Source organism: Neolamprologus brichardi, chromosome 17 (genome assembly GCF_056152115.1).
Source record: "Neolamprologus brichardi isolate AB-2024 chromosome 17, ASM5615211v1, whole genome shotgun sequence".
In the NCBI taxonomy this organism is placed as follows: domain Eukaryota; kingdom Metazoa; phylum Chordata; class Actinopteri; order Cichliformes; family Cichlidae; genus Neolamprologus; species Neolamprologus brichardi.
In genome coordinates, this window is record NC_142120.1 from 30727895 (window position 1) to 30746329 (window position 18435).

The following is an 18435-nucleotide window of genomic DNA, read 5'->3' on the forward strand; positions in this document are numbered from 1 at the left end:
ATACAGATAAAACAGTTTCTTCACCAGGATACAAACTGGTTTCATTTTGCCTGCAAAACGCTGTGTACGACGCCGTTATTTGTGTCCATTCTTTACGGCGTCGGCACCTCGAACGGGTACGACAGCGTGGCCTTTCTGATCTAATATGAAGCTCACTGTACTTTACAAATAAGTTTAGTAGGGGCTAAAACTGTGTAGCATTAGTCACACCAATTAAACAATTACACACAACAGAGCAGTTGCACACAGAGCTGCAGCATCTTGCAAAATCCTTCCATCTCCAAAAAAAACTTCTACACAATCGGGAACAATATTAGTAATGTTCACACAGGGATTTTAGACTTTTCCTTTAAACATGTGTTTGTATCTCAGCAGCTCAGTGCGCAACAACAGTACATCTAGCAACAGAAGGGACAGAAAATTGGATTTTCGAATGTTCCTGACCCAGATTTAACAAAAAGAAAACATAATAAAATCCGTGTTCTGATCCTTAAAACCTTCAGTCTTCTGTTCTTAAACCGACCCTGAGAAGCTCACAGATCAAAGCCCACATCCCAATCCGGTCGATACATGAACTAATTCCCTGTCTCTGTTTGCCGAGTCCTAATTAGGCAGATGTAAAACTGGCCCAGTGGCTTAGAGGGCCTCAGTGAGTCCTGTAAGTCCAACATCGAGGATATTATCATCATTGCTTCTTTTTAGACACCTGTTGATGACTTCTGATAGATTTTTGAAAGAGGAAAAAATTATCATCAGGTACATTTTGTAAACTTTCAATTATTTGGAGATCTAGCCTGGAGATTATTCTGTTTCTCTGCAAAAAACAGAGACAGATAAAGCTACATTTTTAAAGAAGGTATTTTTTTTCTGTTAGGTAAAGAGTTAAAAGCAAATATAGATTTAATTATTTTGTATAGTTGTGTTATATTTGGTGGTTTTGATACCAATTTCCTACTGTACCATCTGTGATTCACCTGGACATGTGGGCATGTCCCAGACCCATCAAAGCACGAGTGCAAATAACAAGCTGTCCACCAGGGGGAGCAACAGCCCTGTGGAATAGCCACAGCTGTAGTAGGCTCTGGGGATCCAAAACCACAGATGTATAATTTAGTAGTCAAGCTGTTTTCAAACATACAGCCCTTGTTAACTCTTTCACCTCGAGTTCATTTGAAAGCTAACACTGGCTTTAACCAAAAATAGCTGCAAACATATCAGACGACAAACAGATTCAAAGAATAATCAAAGGCATCTGCTTCTAGTTTGAGTTGAATTTGGTGACAAATTGACGCCCAAGGTGACTACCGCTGATAAAACTCCGAAGCACCCGTTAATGGCTTCCGCTTGATGCCATTGATGTCACGTGTGAATGAAACAACAGAGCGAGAACAAGGATTCAGAGGAGGATGCTTGTAACAGTTGGGCTTGTATCCCGGCACTGTAACTTTGACAGCAGACAAATATCCTCCAACTGCTCCCTCCATGTGACCCTGTGGGTTAGTTAGATAAAGCAGACATACAGTCTATATAACATGACACAGGGGACATCTAAATCAATATTTCACTTTAGAACATTTCCTTTGAACCATACATGCTGACATGACTCAGTGGGAATCACTGCGAATATCCAGCAGATGAGCAGTGACTGACTGACACGTCCACTTTCGCCATTCGCCGGACGCCACAGTATGTATGGTAAAAGCAAGCGTTCGGTTCTAAAGTGAAACGTCACCAAGTGTTCCACAATGCCCACTGCTCCACACTAACTGGATAGATAACGTAACCTTATCTCGTATTCCTCTGACAAAATGTTCATCTGCATTGACTCCATTTTCTGCCTGTAACGCGGCATTAATAATGTACAAACTGCAGCTAGTGCAAGACTTATGGATACAAGCAGAGGAGGGAGTATTAAAATAACTGCACGAGTCAGCAACTGTTTCACCAGTTGTCTGCTTCAAAAACTAAAATGATGAACTGACAGTTTCCACATAATCAGTCTACTCCCGACTCGGAAGAAACTTCTCCGTTTGTTGCAAGGGCGGAATGGAAAGCACTCTTTCTGTGTGCTTTCTATTTATAGGGCAGTCGTCTCCTCTGTTGCTCAGAATAACAGTCAGTCAAAATCTGTCATATAACCCTGTCCCTAGATCAAAGTGGTGAACATCTGAAATCACCCACGGTGTCCCAGAACTGAGCAGCTTTCCCAAAATAGCAGTCAGAGCACCACGAGCAGCATCGCTCCTTTAGACTGACTGCAGCAGTGTGTTTCTAGGACAGACTGCCATGTGCAGCAGGCCTTGGGGAGCTGCAACCCCAACAGGCTCTCTGTCCTGGCATACACTGACAGACACTGTCAGACTCAGAAGTAGGAATGATAAGAGAGTTTGGCTTATCTTATATTTGCATGCATGTGCACATAGCTGTTTAAAGTTTGCTGACCAACCAAACAAGGAGCTTTGCCCTGGATGCTGTGCAGGTATTTAGATCACATCAAAACAACCCTAAAATTAAAGTATGCCAGACTCAAGTATCATAATCACTAATGAGTCTAACAATGCTCAGGTTTAGTTTTGGAAACCCCCCCAATCACACCTTAGTGTTTCTTTACCAAATTAATAGCACAGCCCTCCATGTAACATTATGCACTCAAACACACCCACAGCTAACCACGTTAAGCGGTTGCCCCGCAGACAGACAAACAGACAGAGAAAGAAAACACTGCAGTAACAAGCAGCAGTTTCCATGGCAACTCTGAGGTAAAACCGGGGAGGCTGCGATTGGCTGGCAGGCCGGGTCAGGTCGTACCATGTCGGAGGGTTTGAAGGGGTTCCCCTGGCCACTGATGCCACCAGAGATACTGAAACCGAGACCAGGGTTCTTCTCTATTCTCACGCACAGCTACAGAGAGAGGAGGGAGAGATACAGGAAGAAAAGAAAAGAAAGACAAAACAACAACTGAAAGTGAAATACAAAGTTGTGAAAAATCACCGCACAGACAGACAGTGACCAGACAACATGTGGAAGTGCGCTCGTGTGTGACGGGCAACATGTCTTGGCACCTATGCTGTATTGGAGGTCTTTTATGGAGCAACAGCTGAGGCACTGAGATCTTTGCTTTTTGTTTAGATCTTCAGGTTCCCACCTCAACTGGCACTCTAATCTCATGCTTTGAAATGTCTATTATAATTTAATCCCATCTCTGTCACTTTTTAAAATGTTTCAGCCCAGGCTGTTGCAGTCAAGTGGCTAAAATTGCATTTAGAAGCATGAGATATCTCAAGATTTCCCCCCTTTAGTTGACTGCTGCCTTGCATTGGTCTAATCCAAGAGCCAAGCAAGGTCTGCAGTTTAAAAGTTAATCTTGTACGGGCGGGAAAATTGCAATTTCCCAAATGGCCAATTGAGGCTGGCTCCAAAAGGGAGTAAATTCCCCATGGATTCCAATGTTGGCCTAGTTTACATCAGAAAAAAAAGACATGTTTACAGCCTGTCAAAAGCATAGACTGACACAGGCCAAACTCGCCTGAGGTTGCTCATTGGGCTTCTAGCTATTGAGCTGCACATCTAGACTTGGTTTTTGGTTCTGGTCAGCCCATCCAAGTCTGTAAATCTGTAAATTAATATTTCAGCATCTTGTTTTTAATTGTAATTAGCACAAACTAGCAGCCACTAGTAGGTATTTGTATGATGTACACATCAAATCTTTGAATAAACCTAGCTAGTCTGTGAGAGAACACTAACTAGTGTTAGCTGATAAGTTAGTGTTCCACCCTTTTGGTTTCATCCAAAGAAAGGTGGCGAAGGAAATCGCCGTAATTGTCAAGCTTCAACACAGAACTCCAAAAAACCACTGTGTGATGGCACAGGGGCAAAGTCTAGCTTTCTTTTTATTAACAGAGTGAGTGCTACTGTGAAAATGTAACTCTATGGTTATATCTGGTATCAATAAATTCTCCTTGCGAAACTGAGGATCTAATCCGAACCCTCTGTGTCCTCCTATTAATGAAACTGATGTAAACAAACACTAATCACTCTATGACAGTTTAGTTTGCGATTTAGTTACCAAACAGCAGATCATGGAGATTAAGGGGAACTATTTTTCCAGTAAAGATAGAGCTAAACAAAGCTGAAATTAGTTACTGAGAGGTAACCCTACATGCAGGAGCATATTTATTCCATCAAAGCATTCACATTTACTGCTACGGAAATATCCCTTCCCCTATACTGCATACGTAATAGTAGTATAAGTAATACTGTATATAGTAATATTAGAAGAGCCCATTTTTGAAAAGACCTCCAATATTGCTTTTGGTGCGGTTGGTGCAGGCAGACACATGAACAGACAGACAGACAGACAGATACCTGCTCCTGAAAACCATCCGTGCTCTTCTGGCCTTTAGTCTGCAACAGGCAGCGAGCGCTCTGAGGCCGTGGGTTGGTGTGGGTGGTCATAACGACCTGGTTGCTATGGCCCATGCCCTGGTTGACATGGTACTGAGGATTGGTAGCGGGCTGATGGGAGGTGTGAGAGGTATGGGGGTTGTACTGGGGTTGGTTTCCGGATTGGGACAGGGCCATAGGCAGACCACCGCTGGGGTAGGACTGTCCAGGGGCTGTATGGAGAAAAACAGGCTGGTAGCATCTAACTCTAAAACAAAGCTTCTAAAATAGATATATGTACATGCTGTTAATGTGAGGCACATGGATTACTGCTGCTAATCAAAATTTCTACATTCTTGCTTAAAAAAGTCTCCTTGTGAACATTTATAAATAGAAATAACATGATTTTATTGCCAATACCCTGGGACATGTTGCCTTGGTACTGTCCCGGCCCCCCAGACGGAACCACTGACAGCTGCATCCCTTGGTTGTATTGGCCTCCTTTGTTCATCATCCCATCGTAGCCCTGCTGACCCACCACACGATGAGGTGTAGTGGCCGAGGAGGAGGAAGAGGAAGTGACGATCATGGTGTTGTGTGATTGATGGGAAGGGTTGTGGGAATGGGCGCTCTGTGGAAGGAGAGCGGGAATACATGTAACGTGTGATTAAGAGTAATTGCACAAATAGTTATCTTTATCACCAAGAAGATGCTCAGCATAAAAACAGAGATGAGATGCTTCACTGAGACGTGAACAGATCTCACCTTTTTTAACAGGTTGTCAGGTGGGACGTCCCTCCTGCCTAGTGAATAGGGAGCCCACTGGTTGCTTCCTGACACCCCTTCCTGGTCATTGTCCAGCACGCCACCCTGCTGAGACGGGGTCTGAAAGAGACAAAGTGGTCATTACTGACAATGAACATTAAACTCTAGCTACCCCAGTCATGTCTTCCTATTATCTCCTGGAGTTTCAGACAGCTCATCTGAGATTCAGTTGGAAGAACGAACAGAGCTGGAACAGATTTTTCTCCTTCGAGATGAAGTCATGTTAGGCGGTGATAAAACCTGTGATATCGTGCTCAACATGAACAGATTGTTTTTATGATTCCCCCTTTTTTCCACACCAAAAGCCCCCCTAAAAACCCACTTAAATGAGAGGAGTTTTTCAGAAAAAACCTTGAAAAAGTGTAACACAAAATGCTAATGGAGTCTAAGTAAAATGCCCTTCAAAATAAAAGTAACACATTTCAACAGGCGTTAATTTTGCTTAGACTCCGTTTCCACTTTGTGTAGCACTTTTCCCCAGTTTTACTACTTTTGCAGACAAATCACCATCTTCCATATAAACTGCTGGCAAACGATGGCAACCTGCAACCTATTTCAACCAGTGACTGGCAGCAACCTCCTCCAAATACTCGAGAAGTGACTGCAGAATACACAGTTTTTCTTAGTGACCAACTGGTGGTTGCTAGATTGTCACCATCTGGTCCCCAGGCCTGTGTGACTGAAGCCTAAATGAGCCGTGCCCACATCAAACCACTGAGATATTCACAGAAATAACGACTGAAACTTTAAAAAGTTTGAAATAGCAATTTGGTCTCTTGCCATTCCAGATACTGATGTTTATAGTTTATATTGGTTTTTGTTGCTGTTGCAAAGAAACAAAGAATGTGTCTTTTAAAAAAGTACTTGTTTTCACCTTCTAAGACATCATCAGCGATGGCTCCAACCCTAGCTATAGCCCCCCCCCCTTTTTTTTTTCAAAAGAGTCAATTCTATCTGTCTCCAAAATATAGAGTAAATATAGACTCATGAGTGCTAGGCTATCACCTAGCACTCATGAGTCAGACCTTAGAGTGTTAAAGTCATTCAGCCCTTCCTCTGGGCCTCTTAACCAGTCCAAAACTGATAATTAATGATTATCAGAAAATCAATGGGCACTACATTCAGAAGATGTCAGCTTCATGAGGCTGATGTGATATTGAAACAATATATTGGTTTATCCCTGGAAAAAAAACCCTGAGTAGTAATCTGTTTGTTTTCCAGAGTTTAGTGCCACTTCGTGTTGAAATGACAGCAATATTAAAAGCTGGTAACAGCTAAGCTGGCCTAAGATGATTGACAATGCTGTAAATGAGGAATGCCTAACACATGTCAGACAAAATTTGACAGACTGTGACTGCTGCGAGAAAGGAAAAACACGTTTCTGTTTGTTGTTATGGTAAGTGACATATTTCAAGTTTTAAATCTATTAAAACAAGCCACCACCAGGCTGCCACACTGGGCACTGAATGATTTCAAGTCATGCTGAGAAAAAAAACAAAAAAACAAAAAACCCCACGGGATTTTAATGGCTTTCTCCAATTCTTATTGTTGGGTTGTAGACAGGGAACATATAACAGTGACTAAAATAGATTGCATGGTCATTGTTTTGTTTAAATAATAGTTTGTATTAGCGGCGAGAATGTAAAGAGGGAGTAGCTGAAGTTGTCTTTAATCATATACTGCAAGCATCAGTAACATTGTTCTTGGAGGGATACTCACAGCGTTAGCAGACGGAGGTGGAGGTAGTGGCAGCCAGCGGCCAGCAGGGGGCTCATGCTTAGTGTTATTGTAAAGGTTAAAGTTCAAAGTGCTGCTGCGCCCCTGGCCGTGACCCCCGCCCTGACAGAGCATGCCCAGCGTGAGCGTGTTGTGCTTTAGGACACCACTCTGATTGGAGAAGACAACATCACACGACATGGGTGAATGTGGGGAGGGGGGGGGGAGGAGGAGGAAGGGGCGGAGCCAACACAGCGGGCTGTAGCATGGCGACAACACACTGTGAGCTCCACAAACAAACAAACAACAATAACACTGATAATAACAGCTACAACAACAGCAACAACAACAAGAGTGCAGAGCTGCTGAAAGCACAGAGAAATGTTAGCTAGTGATCGGTCAATACACACAGAACAGTGCGTCATACAGGCAACAACAGGTGGATCAGTTCATTCCAACATTTGTATGTAAGGCTTTCAGATTATGGCGTTATTTTTGTGCCACTATTCTGAGCGCACGTAAAAAAAATTTGCAGGTGCAAGTGTTGCATTTTGAGGAGAAATTTATTTTGAGCGAAGAAAAACTGAATTTGAGTGAACAGAATTCATTGCTGCGTGCAGAAAATGTATTTCAGTGTTTGCTATTATTTACACACACGCACAATGGCAGCCCCTCTCGCTCAGTTTTTGCATTTGTGCTCGCTCACAATGTGTTGCTTGCGCTCTCAACATTTCTGCCCGTGCGCGGTCAACTCTTTCTCTACACCGTTATATTTGTGCCACAAAACCAGCCAATCACAGACTTGGATGCAAAAAAAATCTGATTGGCTGTTTTGGTCTCCAATCAGCTCGAAATGACGAAATGCAATATCCCAGAATCCATTTCGTCCAAAACTCAAACGAGGCAGTTGCGGAGAAACACGGTGTGGCGGAGTTTGAAACATTACTCTTTCTGGGTCACAAAATAAACTTTTAAGATATTTTCATGCCAGAATGGTGCTGTGTAAACTTCAAATATCTGCTTGATTTATCAAGACATCACATATTTGCATAAGTGCTCTAATGTTTTCAGAGATGCCTGTTACCCACCAGCTGACCGCACAGCTGGACTGGCCGTTGGGCATACCGTACATTTGCCCCGTGGGCCGATGGTGATTTTTCATGTTTATGTTTGTTTGTTTTTGTAACGGTATAAACAATGAAAGGTGGTGGATTAGCCAATTGGTCTTGATCAACTCTGGGCTGGAACAATTACAATACATCCGTATTGAAAGGAAAAGGAACACGATTCGTCCCAAACTTCAGCAACGATGAAAAAAAGACACAAAGCTGAAGTTATTCTGTCTTTGCTGCACAGCTGCCTCTTCTCCCCTCATTCTCCCTCCCTCCCTCTCCTGTTGCTACTTCAATCATGAAACTGATCAATGATCAGCGGATCGTCTCTCGTTTGTTTATCGCCCACTTTACGCCAGAAAGAGGAAACCAGCGGATGCGCTAAACAACAGCAGCTTGATCAGCTGTTTTTTAATATTACTTTCTAGTATCAGCTGATGTTTGCTAGAGCCACAGCTGGAAATGGAAAATGATATTGGTTTTGATATGTGGTGAGAGAAAAACATTAAGGTGATACAAATCATACATATATACCAACAAGACAGTGTATGTCACTGTCACAACAGTGTTTGTTTTAGTTCAAAGGCTTTATGGTTTTCCTATAGTACCTGGTGGTGTAGTCGGTGATTTTTTTGTCAGTTCAGCCTTATATATTATGTTTAACCGAGTGCCCACCCGGTCAGCTGGTGGGTAACAGGCATCTCCGAAAACATTAGAGCACTAATGCAAATATTAGTGATGTGCGGATCGATCCTGAAATATCGATTCCTCCGATACCAAGCATTTATGTTCTAGAATCGATTCTCACATTAAAATATCGATATTTTAGTAATTTAGGGTAAATTTGTAGTTTATCATTAACAGGAACACAGTGGAAAGAAACGATATCATTCAGATTGTCTACATTCAAAGGAACTACTTCCTCTTCCGCCTTTCATAGTCATGTGCGAAATACGGCTGTATAAAAGCCGGGTAGTACGTCACGAGCTCCCTCGGTGGAGTGAAACTCTGCAGTCTGCTCGTTGCAATCTAAAATATAACCGGGCGCTGACTTAAACTCTTGACCGTCTCACACTTCTGTTTAATCAGTTTTCTGTTTGACGTTTATTCAGCTGTGTAAAAACCCCAGAGGAACCCTCCCGAGGGATTAATAAAGTTACATTTAATTTAATCTAATCTAATAACTTTAATCTCAGCCAAACCGATTTACTCATGAACAAATAAAACACTGAAAAAGCCAAACAAAAACATTTTTAAGTTATCAAAGTGACTTATACATCATGTTTAACCCGAGTAGCAAAAGACCGCGGGGGGTTGAAAACGATGTGTCGGCTCAGATATTTGAAGTTTACACAGCTACATTCTCACCTGAAAATATGTTAAAAGTTTGTTTGCGACCCAGAAAGAGAAATAAGAGCAATATTAAAACTAAGAAGCTGCCGCCATTGTTGGAAACTGGAATTGGTTGGGCTGCGCTTTGAATCCTGCAATATGGTTTTTCAATTTTGTTGTCCGGGTGGAAAATCGGGAGAAATTCGGGAGAATGGTGGCTCCGGGAGATTTTCGGGAGGAGCACTGAAATTCGGTATTCTCCCGGAAAAATCGGGAGGGTTGGCATGTATGGTTGTGGCAACATCACTAACCTTGTCAAACACCTCAGAGTAAATCATATCACAGAATATGACGAGCGAATGTTGAGGCGAACTGAAGAGGAGGAGAGGGACAGGTGCTGCTAGGGCGTGACAGACGTCTCTCACGGAGTCCTTTAGTGCTGCAGGCAGGCAAAGTGTTGAAATAGTGCACAACTTCAGTTTTTTTTTATTTCTATATGATGAACCCTGCATTATTAAGTGATAAGAACAAGAAATCTAATGTCCTGTAATTATTATGACGCTATAATTTGAGATACAATAAATAAAATAAGTTTTTGTACAGAGTATCGGTATCGGATCAGTATCGTCAATACCACCCTGAATATTACTTGGTATCGGATCGGAAAGGAAATCAGTGGTATCGCACATCACTAGCAAATATGTGATGTCTTGATAAATCGAGCAGATATTTGAAGTTTACACAGCACCATTCTGACATGAAAATATCTTAAAAGTTTATTTTGTGACCCAGAAAGAGTAATGTTTCAAACTCCGCCACACCGTGTTTCTCCGCAACTGCCTTTCGTCATTTCGAGCTGATTGGAGACCAAAACAGCCAATCAGATTTTTTTTGTCTGTGATTGGCTGGTTTTGTGGCACAAATATAACGGTGTAGAGAAAGAGTTGAGCGCACACGGGCAGAAATGTTGAGAGCGCAAGCAACACATTGCGAGCGAGCGCAAATGCAAAAACTGAGCGAGAGGGGCTGCTATTGTGCGTGTGTGTGAATAATAGCAAACACTGAAATACATTTTCTGCATGCAGCAATGAATTCTGTTCACTCAAATTCAGTTTTTCTTCGCTCAAAATAAATTTCTCCTCAAAATGCAACACTTGCACCTGCAAATTTTTTTTTTTTACGTGCACTCAGAATAGTGGCACAAAAATAACGCCATATCAGATTAGCTGTTGCGTAACATATCTGACAATTAAACCAAACCTATAACCAAAAGACTTTTGATGATGCATCAGGCACCGCGTGATGGGTTTGGTGGACCATATTGTTTAGATTCTGCAGGTTTTTATCTTTTTTTCATAACTGCACGCTCCAGTCCTCCTCCCTAGCATGTCTGATTGTCCTGTCTGCTGAGGTACTGCTTCTCAGTAATTAGTTTGACATTTTCAAAAATAGACTCGTTCGCTTTCTTGCTGGGAGTTAGATGAAAGGACTGATAGCACTCTCATGTTTGCAGGTAAGTATAAAACTGGAGGCCAAAGAAAGACAGAAATCCAGAAAACACCATTCAACAGCTCAATCCATCCTCAGTGCTCAAAATGTGAGAATTTGATTGGATTACTTTGCCTTTAGACAGTTTAAGCTGCACTTCAAGTCTGTAGCTTTTTATTTATCAATCTAAAGTATAACTGAGCTGTCACGAAAGTATTTTCCTAAATGTTACTCCTTTGCAGTGATACTATTGCACGATCCTTAACATGTGATTGTGCAAAACAAACAAAAAGGGTGAAAATACAGTTTTTTTCAGCGCCATTAAAATCCTAATATGGAGATGATCCTGCTGACTTTTCATTTGTTCACAAAAAGAAAGAAGATTTGAGGACACGACAAAAGATCAAAATATTTATCACAATGCAGAATTGACTGCGCTGTCTGTCGTAGTGAGTTTGTGGTCGGTCAGGCTGACAGAGTGACGGTGTGAAGTGGAAACACATGAAGCCAGACATGAATCTGGTTAACCTTACAACACAGACTTGCACAAATACACACAGGGAGGGCTTCCGAATGCTTTCTATGTGTACGCGTGTGTTTCTCTCTTACGTGTGTGTGTGTGCACTGCACTGACATACCCTGTCCAGTCGTTTCGCCTCTATGTGCCTGAGTAGCTGTTGCCTCCAGTCGGCAGGCATCTTGGAGGTGATGTCTTCAGGTTTCTGGGGTACAACAGGTCTTACTTTGATGGTGTCATCGGGTGGCTTCTCGGGGCAGGTTGCCAGGGTGTAGTCGGGTGGCATCTTCTCTAGCAGGGCGGCCATGGTGGGACGGGCGGACACCGGACGTGCCTGAACACAAGGGAGTTAATATTTAAACATAAAAATGTACAAGGTTCATAATTAACAAGTGTTCATATTGGAACATTTTGTGGATAAAAAGCTAAATGCAAGACGGAGACCAACATGGAGTGAAAAAGTGTCCGTTTATCAAGTGGCTAAAAATGAGTGTTTTTTAGATATTAAATAACATATGTAATGCTATTTATGATGCTTACAGCTTGTTTCACTCCCACAAAGTGGTTTAAGGACTTAAATAAACAACAGACTTGTACCACTGGATGTTCCTCAAAAGGACTAGAACACTTAAATTGCTGTTTTATTCTGCCAACCACTTGCAATCACAAAAGGAAAGACAGTGTTGGTCAGTTGTTTAAGTCAGCATCAACCCGACAGCATGCTACTAGCTCTGTGAGTGTGTTCGGATAGGTTTTTGTGTCAATTGTTACTTTACGTGTACTAAAAAGCAGGAAGGACTCAAAACTCAATGCAAAACATTTAATGTCTAATAGTCTCACTGTTTGCTTTCTTAGTTTAGCATCGATTTGCGATGGACAGGCAACCTATCCAAGGTGTACCCTGCCCCTCACCCAATTACAGCTGGGACAGCTTCCAGTCCCAGTATGACCCATAAGAAATTATCACTAAAAACACAGTACTTCTGAGACTAATCGCTATCTGCTTTAAAGGTGTCTTTGGGCGTATGTGTGTGTACATGTGTGAGTGGATAAGTGGATCGATGGACAGACGGAATTACTTTGAAAGGTGATCAGTCTGGATCAATAGGTGGTCTGATCAACTGAGTGATACTGCTGCTGTTTAGCAAAGCTGGAAATATTACTAATAGCGATCAATGTGATTGGGTCACATGACACGTGAACGAAGATAGCACAACAGCGATGCAAACATTACACCAGCTGCCTAAAGGTGAGGCTCTTCGTGTAACAGCTGGTGTGTTTTCCAACCTTCAGTTTTGAGTGTTGGCTAATGATGGCAGGAAAAAGACAGCAGCCACAAGTGCTCTATGTAAGCCCTTACGTTCATTCCCATGCCCAGCTTCTTCTTGTGCCAGATGAAGTGATCTGCACATCTAATCAGTATGCTGCTGGACACTTCACTGTGACTAATTTGGGAAAGTCTAACTTGAGGCAAACCCAGAATAGCCTGAAGGGATTATTTATGGACGAGGGATCGCCTTCAGAGATATGACTGAGGCAAAGGACACCACTGCTATGCCTCTTAGTTCGCTACTACAAAAACCTGAACCTGGGTACCTGTAAGAAAATGGAAGTGAAACAAAGCTATAATTCTGCATCCTCAAAGAGACGACATAAAAGCAGGCATATTAAAAGCAGGGCAGATTATTCTCCTGTGTTCCTGTGTTGTAACTGAATCACTGTGGCTTTTGACTGCTGACCACACAAAACAAGATATTTGAAAATGTCAGGATGGGATTTTGAAAATGGTGATCTGCCCCTGTTATTGTTTTAAGGCATCTTTAAAGAAGGCAAGTGATACTTAAGTGAACACAAAGAAACTGGCAGATTTGCCATAACTGTTAGTTGGAGCCATTATGTTAAAACTATAACATGACTCTTTCACTTTAATACTGCCTCTTTTTAAAGGGCTCAGTTAAGAAGTAGAAACATAAACACACAGACAAACAGTGTACCTGAGATGCTCCGTAGGTCTCGGTGCTATAACTTCTGGCAGACAGGGGACGCCGCTGAGTCAGGCTCTTGGTTGGATAACCAATCATGGGCTTCTTCTGCTCCTGGTAAGTGGGGTAGTCGTCGTCATAACGACCGTTTCTCTTGTTGTGCAGCATCTGACTCTGGTTGTCGGCCATATTACTCATCGCGGAGTGCTCCATGGGGGTGGAGTAGACAGCCCGGCCATAAAGAGGGGGATCCGCCTGAGGGTCACAGATGGGAAGCGAGTGGGAGTTTAAAAAAAACAACAAAAGTATGAGCTTTCATCCTGGCCTCAAATAAATGCATGGGGATGGGGATGACTTTCAAGTAGAGCCTTAACAAAAACTAACTTTGGGTCTTAGGGAATAAACAGTGTGTGAAAGAAACACATTTCTATGATTTACTTTACATTTCAATAAAGTACATGAAAGGGAAAATCACATCCATTTATGGAATATGAGCATTACTTGTTTTGTTGTGCTTACCTGTTGTCTGTACTGAGACTCTTGGAGCGCCTCCTGCTGAGCTTCATGAACCCGTCGGAACAAGGCGAGCTCCGTAGAGCTCACCAGTGAGTCCGCTCTTCTTAGAAATCCTGGTCTGGAGCGCTGACTTGGGATTGGCTGCTGCTGCTGGCTGGGCGGACCATCTTGGTTGATTGGCAACTGGGGGAAAGAAAACATCTCCAAGGGTGGATATGCACGATACCGAGGGCTCACTAGCTCTTTGGGTAGTGTCTTCCCTGGTTGGTTGAGGTACTCCAAAGCCTTCGATGAGTGGTTGACATAATCTGGTGTGTTTGGGAAAGGGGGAGGGACCCGGCGATCCATGGTCACCTGATTGGTAAGAACAGAATTGTTTGCTTAACTTTGTATTGTTTGGTTTCAATCAGATTATTTTAGTTTTATTGTGTATGTCTAAAAACGTAATATATGAGCGCTACCAATGGTTCACAACTCCATCGAACCTGCGGGTTGTAGTTGTGGTCAAAGTGGTAAGCCTTTTGTGGGATGGCAGGTTTTTGGTTCTGTCTCTGGTTTTGGTCACCAGATCCGTGTCCGGGGTATCCCATCTCCTCATCTAACATGGGGGCAGACTGTGACCGTGACATGTTGGTCTGCTCCATAGAACCGGGGAGCTCTGGACGGTCCAAACTAGTTTGCTGCTCAATGGATGAACTATAGCTGTCCATGGGAATGCTGCAGAGGAACGTGGCATCATTAGAAATCAACTTCAGTAGCTGCAATCGAGCTTGAGCTTTCTTTAAGAAGAATCAGAACAATATCTACCTGTAGACCTTGTAGGAGCCAATGTCAATCTCATCTATGCTCTGTGACTTCTTAAACTTGGATCTCGTCTCCTTCATCATGGGGGACAGGCGATCTGAGCTTTTACTCATCACCACGGTCACCTTGTTGACCCCGCCTACACTGAGCTGATCCTTCCTGTTTTGCTCCCCCTCATTGTCGTGATATGTCCAGCTGCCGGGCAAAGGCACTGTGCTTTGCTGAAGCCTTGGGGGAAGAAATAATCAAGGATTATGAGTTGATGATAGGGATAAGTGTTTTTCAATTATGAAGCACAGAAACAAGCTGGATTAGAGGAGTGTTACAATAGTAGAAACTGAATTTTTTTGACTAATGCAAATTACTACCACACCATCTGTCAGTTTCTTGTGACGCAGCTGCACCAAAATTTGAGACTAAGGCTCACAATTTTTAGAAATGAACTTTTTTTTTAAACTTTCTTTGGCATATCGAAATGACCTTGCACTGTCCCCAGAAATACATTTTATAGTAACATAAAACTAAGAAATGAAAACTGAAATGCTTTCACAATCTCAATTTAGTGACACTTTGGTGTTTTTGCATTGCAACAAAACTAAGTTAAGTAAGCTGATTTGTTATTTTATTGATGTGGAAATAAAAACAGTCACAGTTGTAAAACTTTCAAATCAACGGCTTTAATTATAACAGCTCTGATATGTTTATTTACTACAAAAACCCCAAAGACTGCACTGTAAACAGGATTTGAGACCTGCAAACTCTTGGAATTATTAAGCTTTCCCAATAAAATTATGTATTTCAATTGTAAATGACCGTCAGTCACTTACCTTGAATCCATGTCCTTGCGATCAGGATTGGGGCTGGAAGTAGGTGTAAGGTCCAGCTTGGAAGGAAAAGCGGTTCTGTCCTCCAGGGGGCTTGGGGTCCTGGTCCAATTCTGCCAGGGATTCTGGGAAGGATGTCCGGAGGATTGCGAGTCATTGTCCTGGTTGGGTCGTTGGTTGCCGTGGAAGGGGAGCGTCTGGGTGTCCAATTCCAATGGGACCCCTACAATTCGGTCTTGCCTAAGGAGGGGGCGGCGGCCGTGTGTTGATGAGCTGCGAGGCTTAGAGCCCAGTGGCGGGTTTCCCTGACTGGTGGTAGATGAAGGAGGGTCCAGAGAAGACTCCTCTGCATCGAAACCCGTGTTGTCGTAGTGAGGTGCGTCAACCCAGTCAAAAGGCTCACTAAGTGGACGCCGATCCCCGCGTTGCTGCAGGGTTCCTGATGGAGGAGTTTCTCTCTGAGACAGCAGGGGCTTGGAGTCAATGGGCTTGGGAAATGACTGGGCAAGTCTACAAAGACAAAAAATATCAATCACTGATTATACTGTGGGAGAAAAACCAAGAAGATCAAAATTGCAAACAGGCGACATGCCATGTGGATGTGTGTTGTACATTTAATCAGAGACAATGAGCTCAGAGGACAGATCAGCTGTCTCTCCCTTTCTCTCTGATGTCTGTCACACCCATTAGGCCAGAAACCATGTTTGTGTTAGTTATTGTTTCCAAGAGAACACATGCCTTCAAACTCCCTCGCTACTACTTACAGACTGCAAATATCATGTTCCACAAGTAGAAATAAAATACTGCAGTTGTACCTCACTTCAGGGCATGTGGATTAACAGATTTAGTGTCAAACAATACTAAAACCAGCTACCATCCTCCAGGGCCTGCTTAAAACAAGAAGAAACATGGGAAGGATAAGGAGAAGAAAACTAGCATTATTGGACACTATGTTTTGACTGAGCTAAGGAGACACTGTGGTGTCTAACAGAAACAGAAAACATCCGTAAGGTACAGCCAGACAGTCCAATCTGCTAAACTGAAGATTATCGGTGGAGCGAATTTGAGCATCTGTGTGTAATATAAACACATATATTGCACATTTCTGTTTTATTCTATGTCTTGCTGTAGATAGCTGATATATCAGTGACAGATATTTTATTGTTGCTGCCATCCAGTCTGAGCAATATGATTGAGACTACACTGACAGTGTCATAAATATGACAAGCAGACTAAGAAGACATGTTTTTTTTATAGCTGTAACATTTCTGATTAGAACTCAAAACTGTCCCAAAAAGTTTTCACAACATTTTTATCCTTTTCCAACCAACATCATCAAGTGCACTGCACCCAGACTTAAAACTTCAGGAGACAGCCCAAACCTTTTTATTTGCTTTTCTAATGCACTGGGGCAAAAAAACCCAAACCCTCCTCTGGATAGTAACATGACTGAAGCTCAGACCGGACAGCTTTGAAGCTGAGAGAGAAAATCCTGAAGAGAAGTCTGCAGTGTTCCAGTGAGCCTCTCTGACCTTGACAGAGCAAGCAGGAAGATGGATGTGACAGATTACAGATAGAGAGAAACTGAAGTGGGGTTACAATTGAAATGTACAAGAGATGATGGACAGCGGGAGGGAGGAGTCATGGCGTGCGCACCTGTTGGTCCAGTGCGTCTGAGGGGCCTGGTCCTTGCTGGGAGGCGGTAGGGCGGGATTGTGGGGGTGTCCGTGCGACAGCGTGTGTGAGTGCGTGTTGCCGGGCGGGTTGGAGGAGCCCGAGGAGCCCTGCGAGGGAGAGTAATCGGAGTAGGTGGCCGACGAGCCGCTGTGGTTCAGACAGTGGAGTTTATCAACCTCTTCATCTGTAGACTCTGGACAGACAGAAGCAGACACACAGCACGTCCTCTTTGTGATCATCATCATTATATTTTGGGATTTTCCATTGAGCTTTTGTTTTTCATGTTATTCATTTTCAACTTTTGCTTTCTATTGCATTTTGGTACCAGAAGCTTGTTTCATGTTAGTTTTCTTTCCTTAAATTTCGATTCAGTACAGCACAATCACACTATTTTTGTATTATTGTTAGTTAACTATATTAAACTTATCTTTACTATATTGCTAATTGAAAAAATGACCAAATGAAGCTCAAAACCAGTTTTGGCACTGAGGGTGAGCACTGCGGTATACCGCAAGTACATGTTTTCTGCAACTATATCTATGTCACTCCCATGCTGCACCTTTCTCTGGCCCCTTACATGTACCACCCAATTGCTACAATTACAGATCAGGCTCCACTCCATCAGGTGACCGATCGAGCAGTATCTAATGTCCTCTGGGTCCGACCTGTTCTTAGTTTTTGTCCCCCAATTTAATTACCTGGGAATTCAGCCAATGCACTTTAACCTCCTAGGACCTGGCATCCACATATGTGGATGTTTAGAGCAAAATACAAAATGTTGCTCTACAAGGGCCTGATTTCCACTTACGAGGATGTTATACTGCCACTGTTCAAAATAAAAATTGAAAATGAATATCCTCATATGTGGATCTCAGAAACAAAAATCAGGTAAAAAAAACAAAAAACAGGTCATTCTTTGTTTTTGTATTCATCAGGACCCAATCAGCCCAAATAGCAAAGGGAAATTGAAAATGCATGCCATGAAAGAGTTCGTGTCTTAGGAGATTAATAAGGACTTTGATTGTTTATTCCAACAGAATCACTGCCATAATCCCCCAAACACCTCCCCCCTCCTACACCACCTAAAAATAAATAAAATACCAGCAAAAAGAAAAGCAAACCCTTATAAAGACAGAAAAATATTACTATTCCAACCAAACAGCAAAACTTTTAAATGTGGACTATTAAACATCAGGTAACTCTCTTCTATGTCTCTGTCAGTACATGAGTTGATCAAAATAATGATGTATTTTGCTTTA

General features: G+C 42.5%; 1 protein-coding gene across 7 annotated transcripts in view; it reads right to left on the reverse strand.

The window, feature by feature from the left end:
* The window catches only part of lrrc7 (leucine rich repeat containing 7), an 89841-nt gene that overhangs the window by 8085 nt on the left and 63321 nt on the right, over positions 1-18435 (reverse strand). For 5 of the 7 annotated variants that reach the window (XM_087830366.1, XM_087830365.1, XM_087830369.1 and 2 more), the window contains exons 20-30: positions 17156-17369; positions 15503-16009; positions 14679-14903; positions 14333-14588; positions 13875-14225; positions 13368-13610; positions 11495-11707; positions 5149-5268; positions 4804-5014; positions 4366-4616; positions 2809-2901 (exon numbers count right to left, since the gene is read on the reverse strand). In XM_087830366.1, coding sequence (XP_087686492.1) covers positions 2809-2901; positions 4366-4616; positions 4804-5014; positions 5149-5268; positions 11495-11707; positions 13368-13610; positions 13875-14225; positions 14333-14588; positions 14679-14903; positions 15503-16009; positions 17156-17369 — 2684 coding nt within the window. Of the gene's footprint in view, positions 1-2808; positions 2902-4365; positions 4617-4803; positions 5015-5148; positions 5269-6927; positions 7096-11494; positions 11708-13367; positions 13611-13874; positions 14226-14332; positions 14589-14678; positions 14904-15502; positions 16010-17155; positions 17370-18435 lie in introns of all 7 variants that reach the window. The other 2 variants (XM_087830371.1, XM_087830368.1) reach the window with 2 other exon arrangements.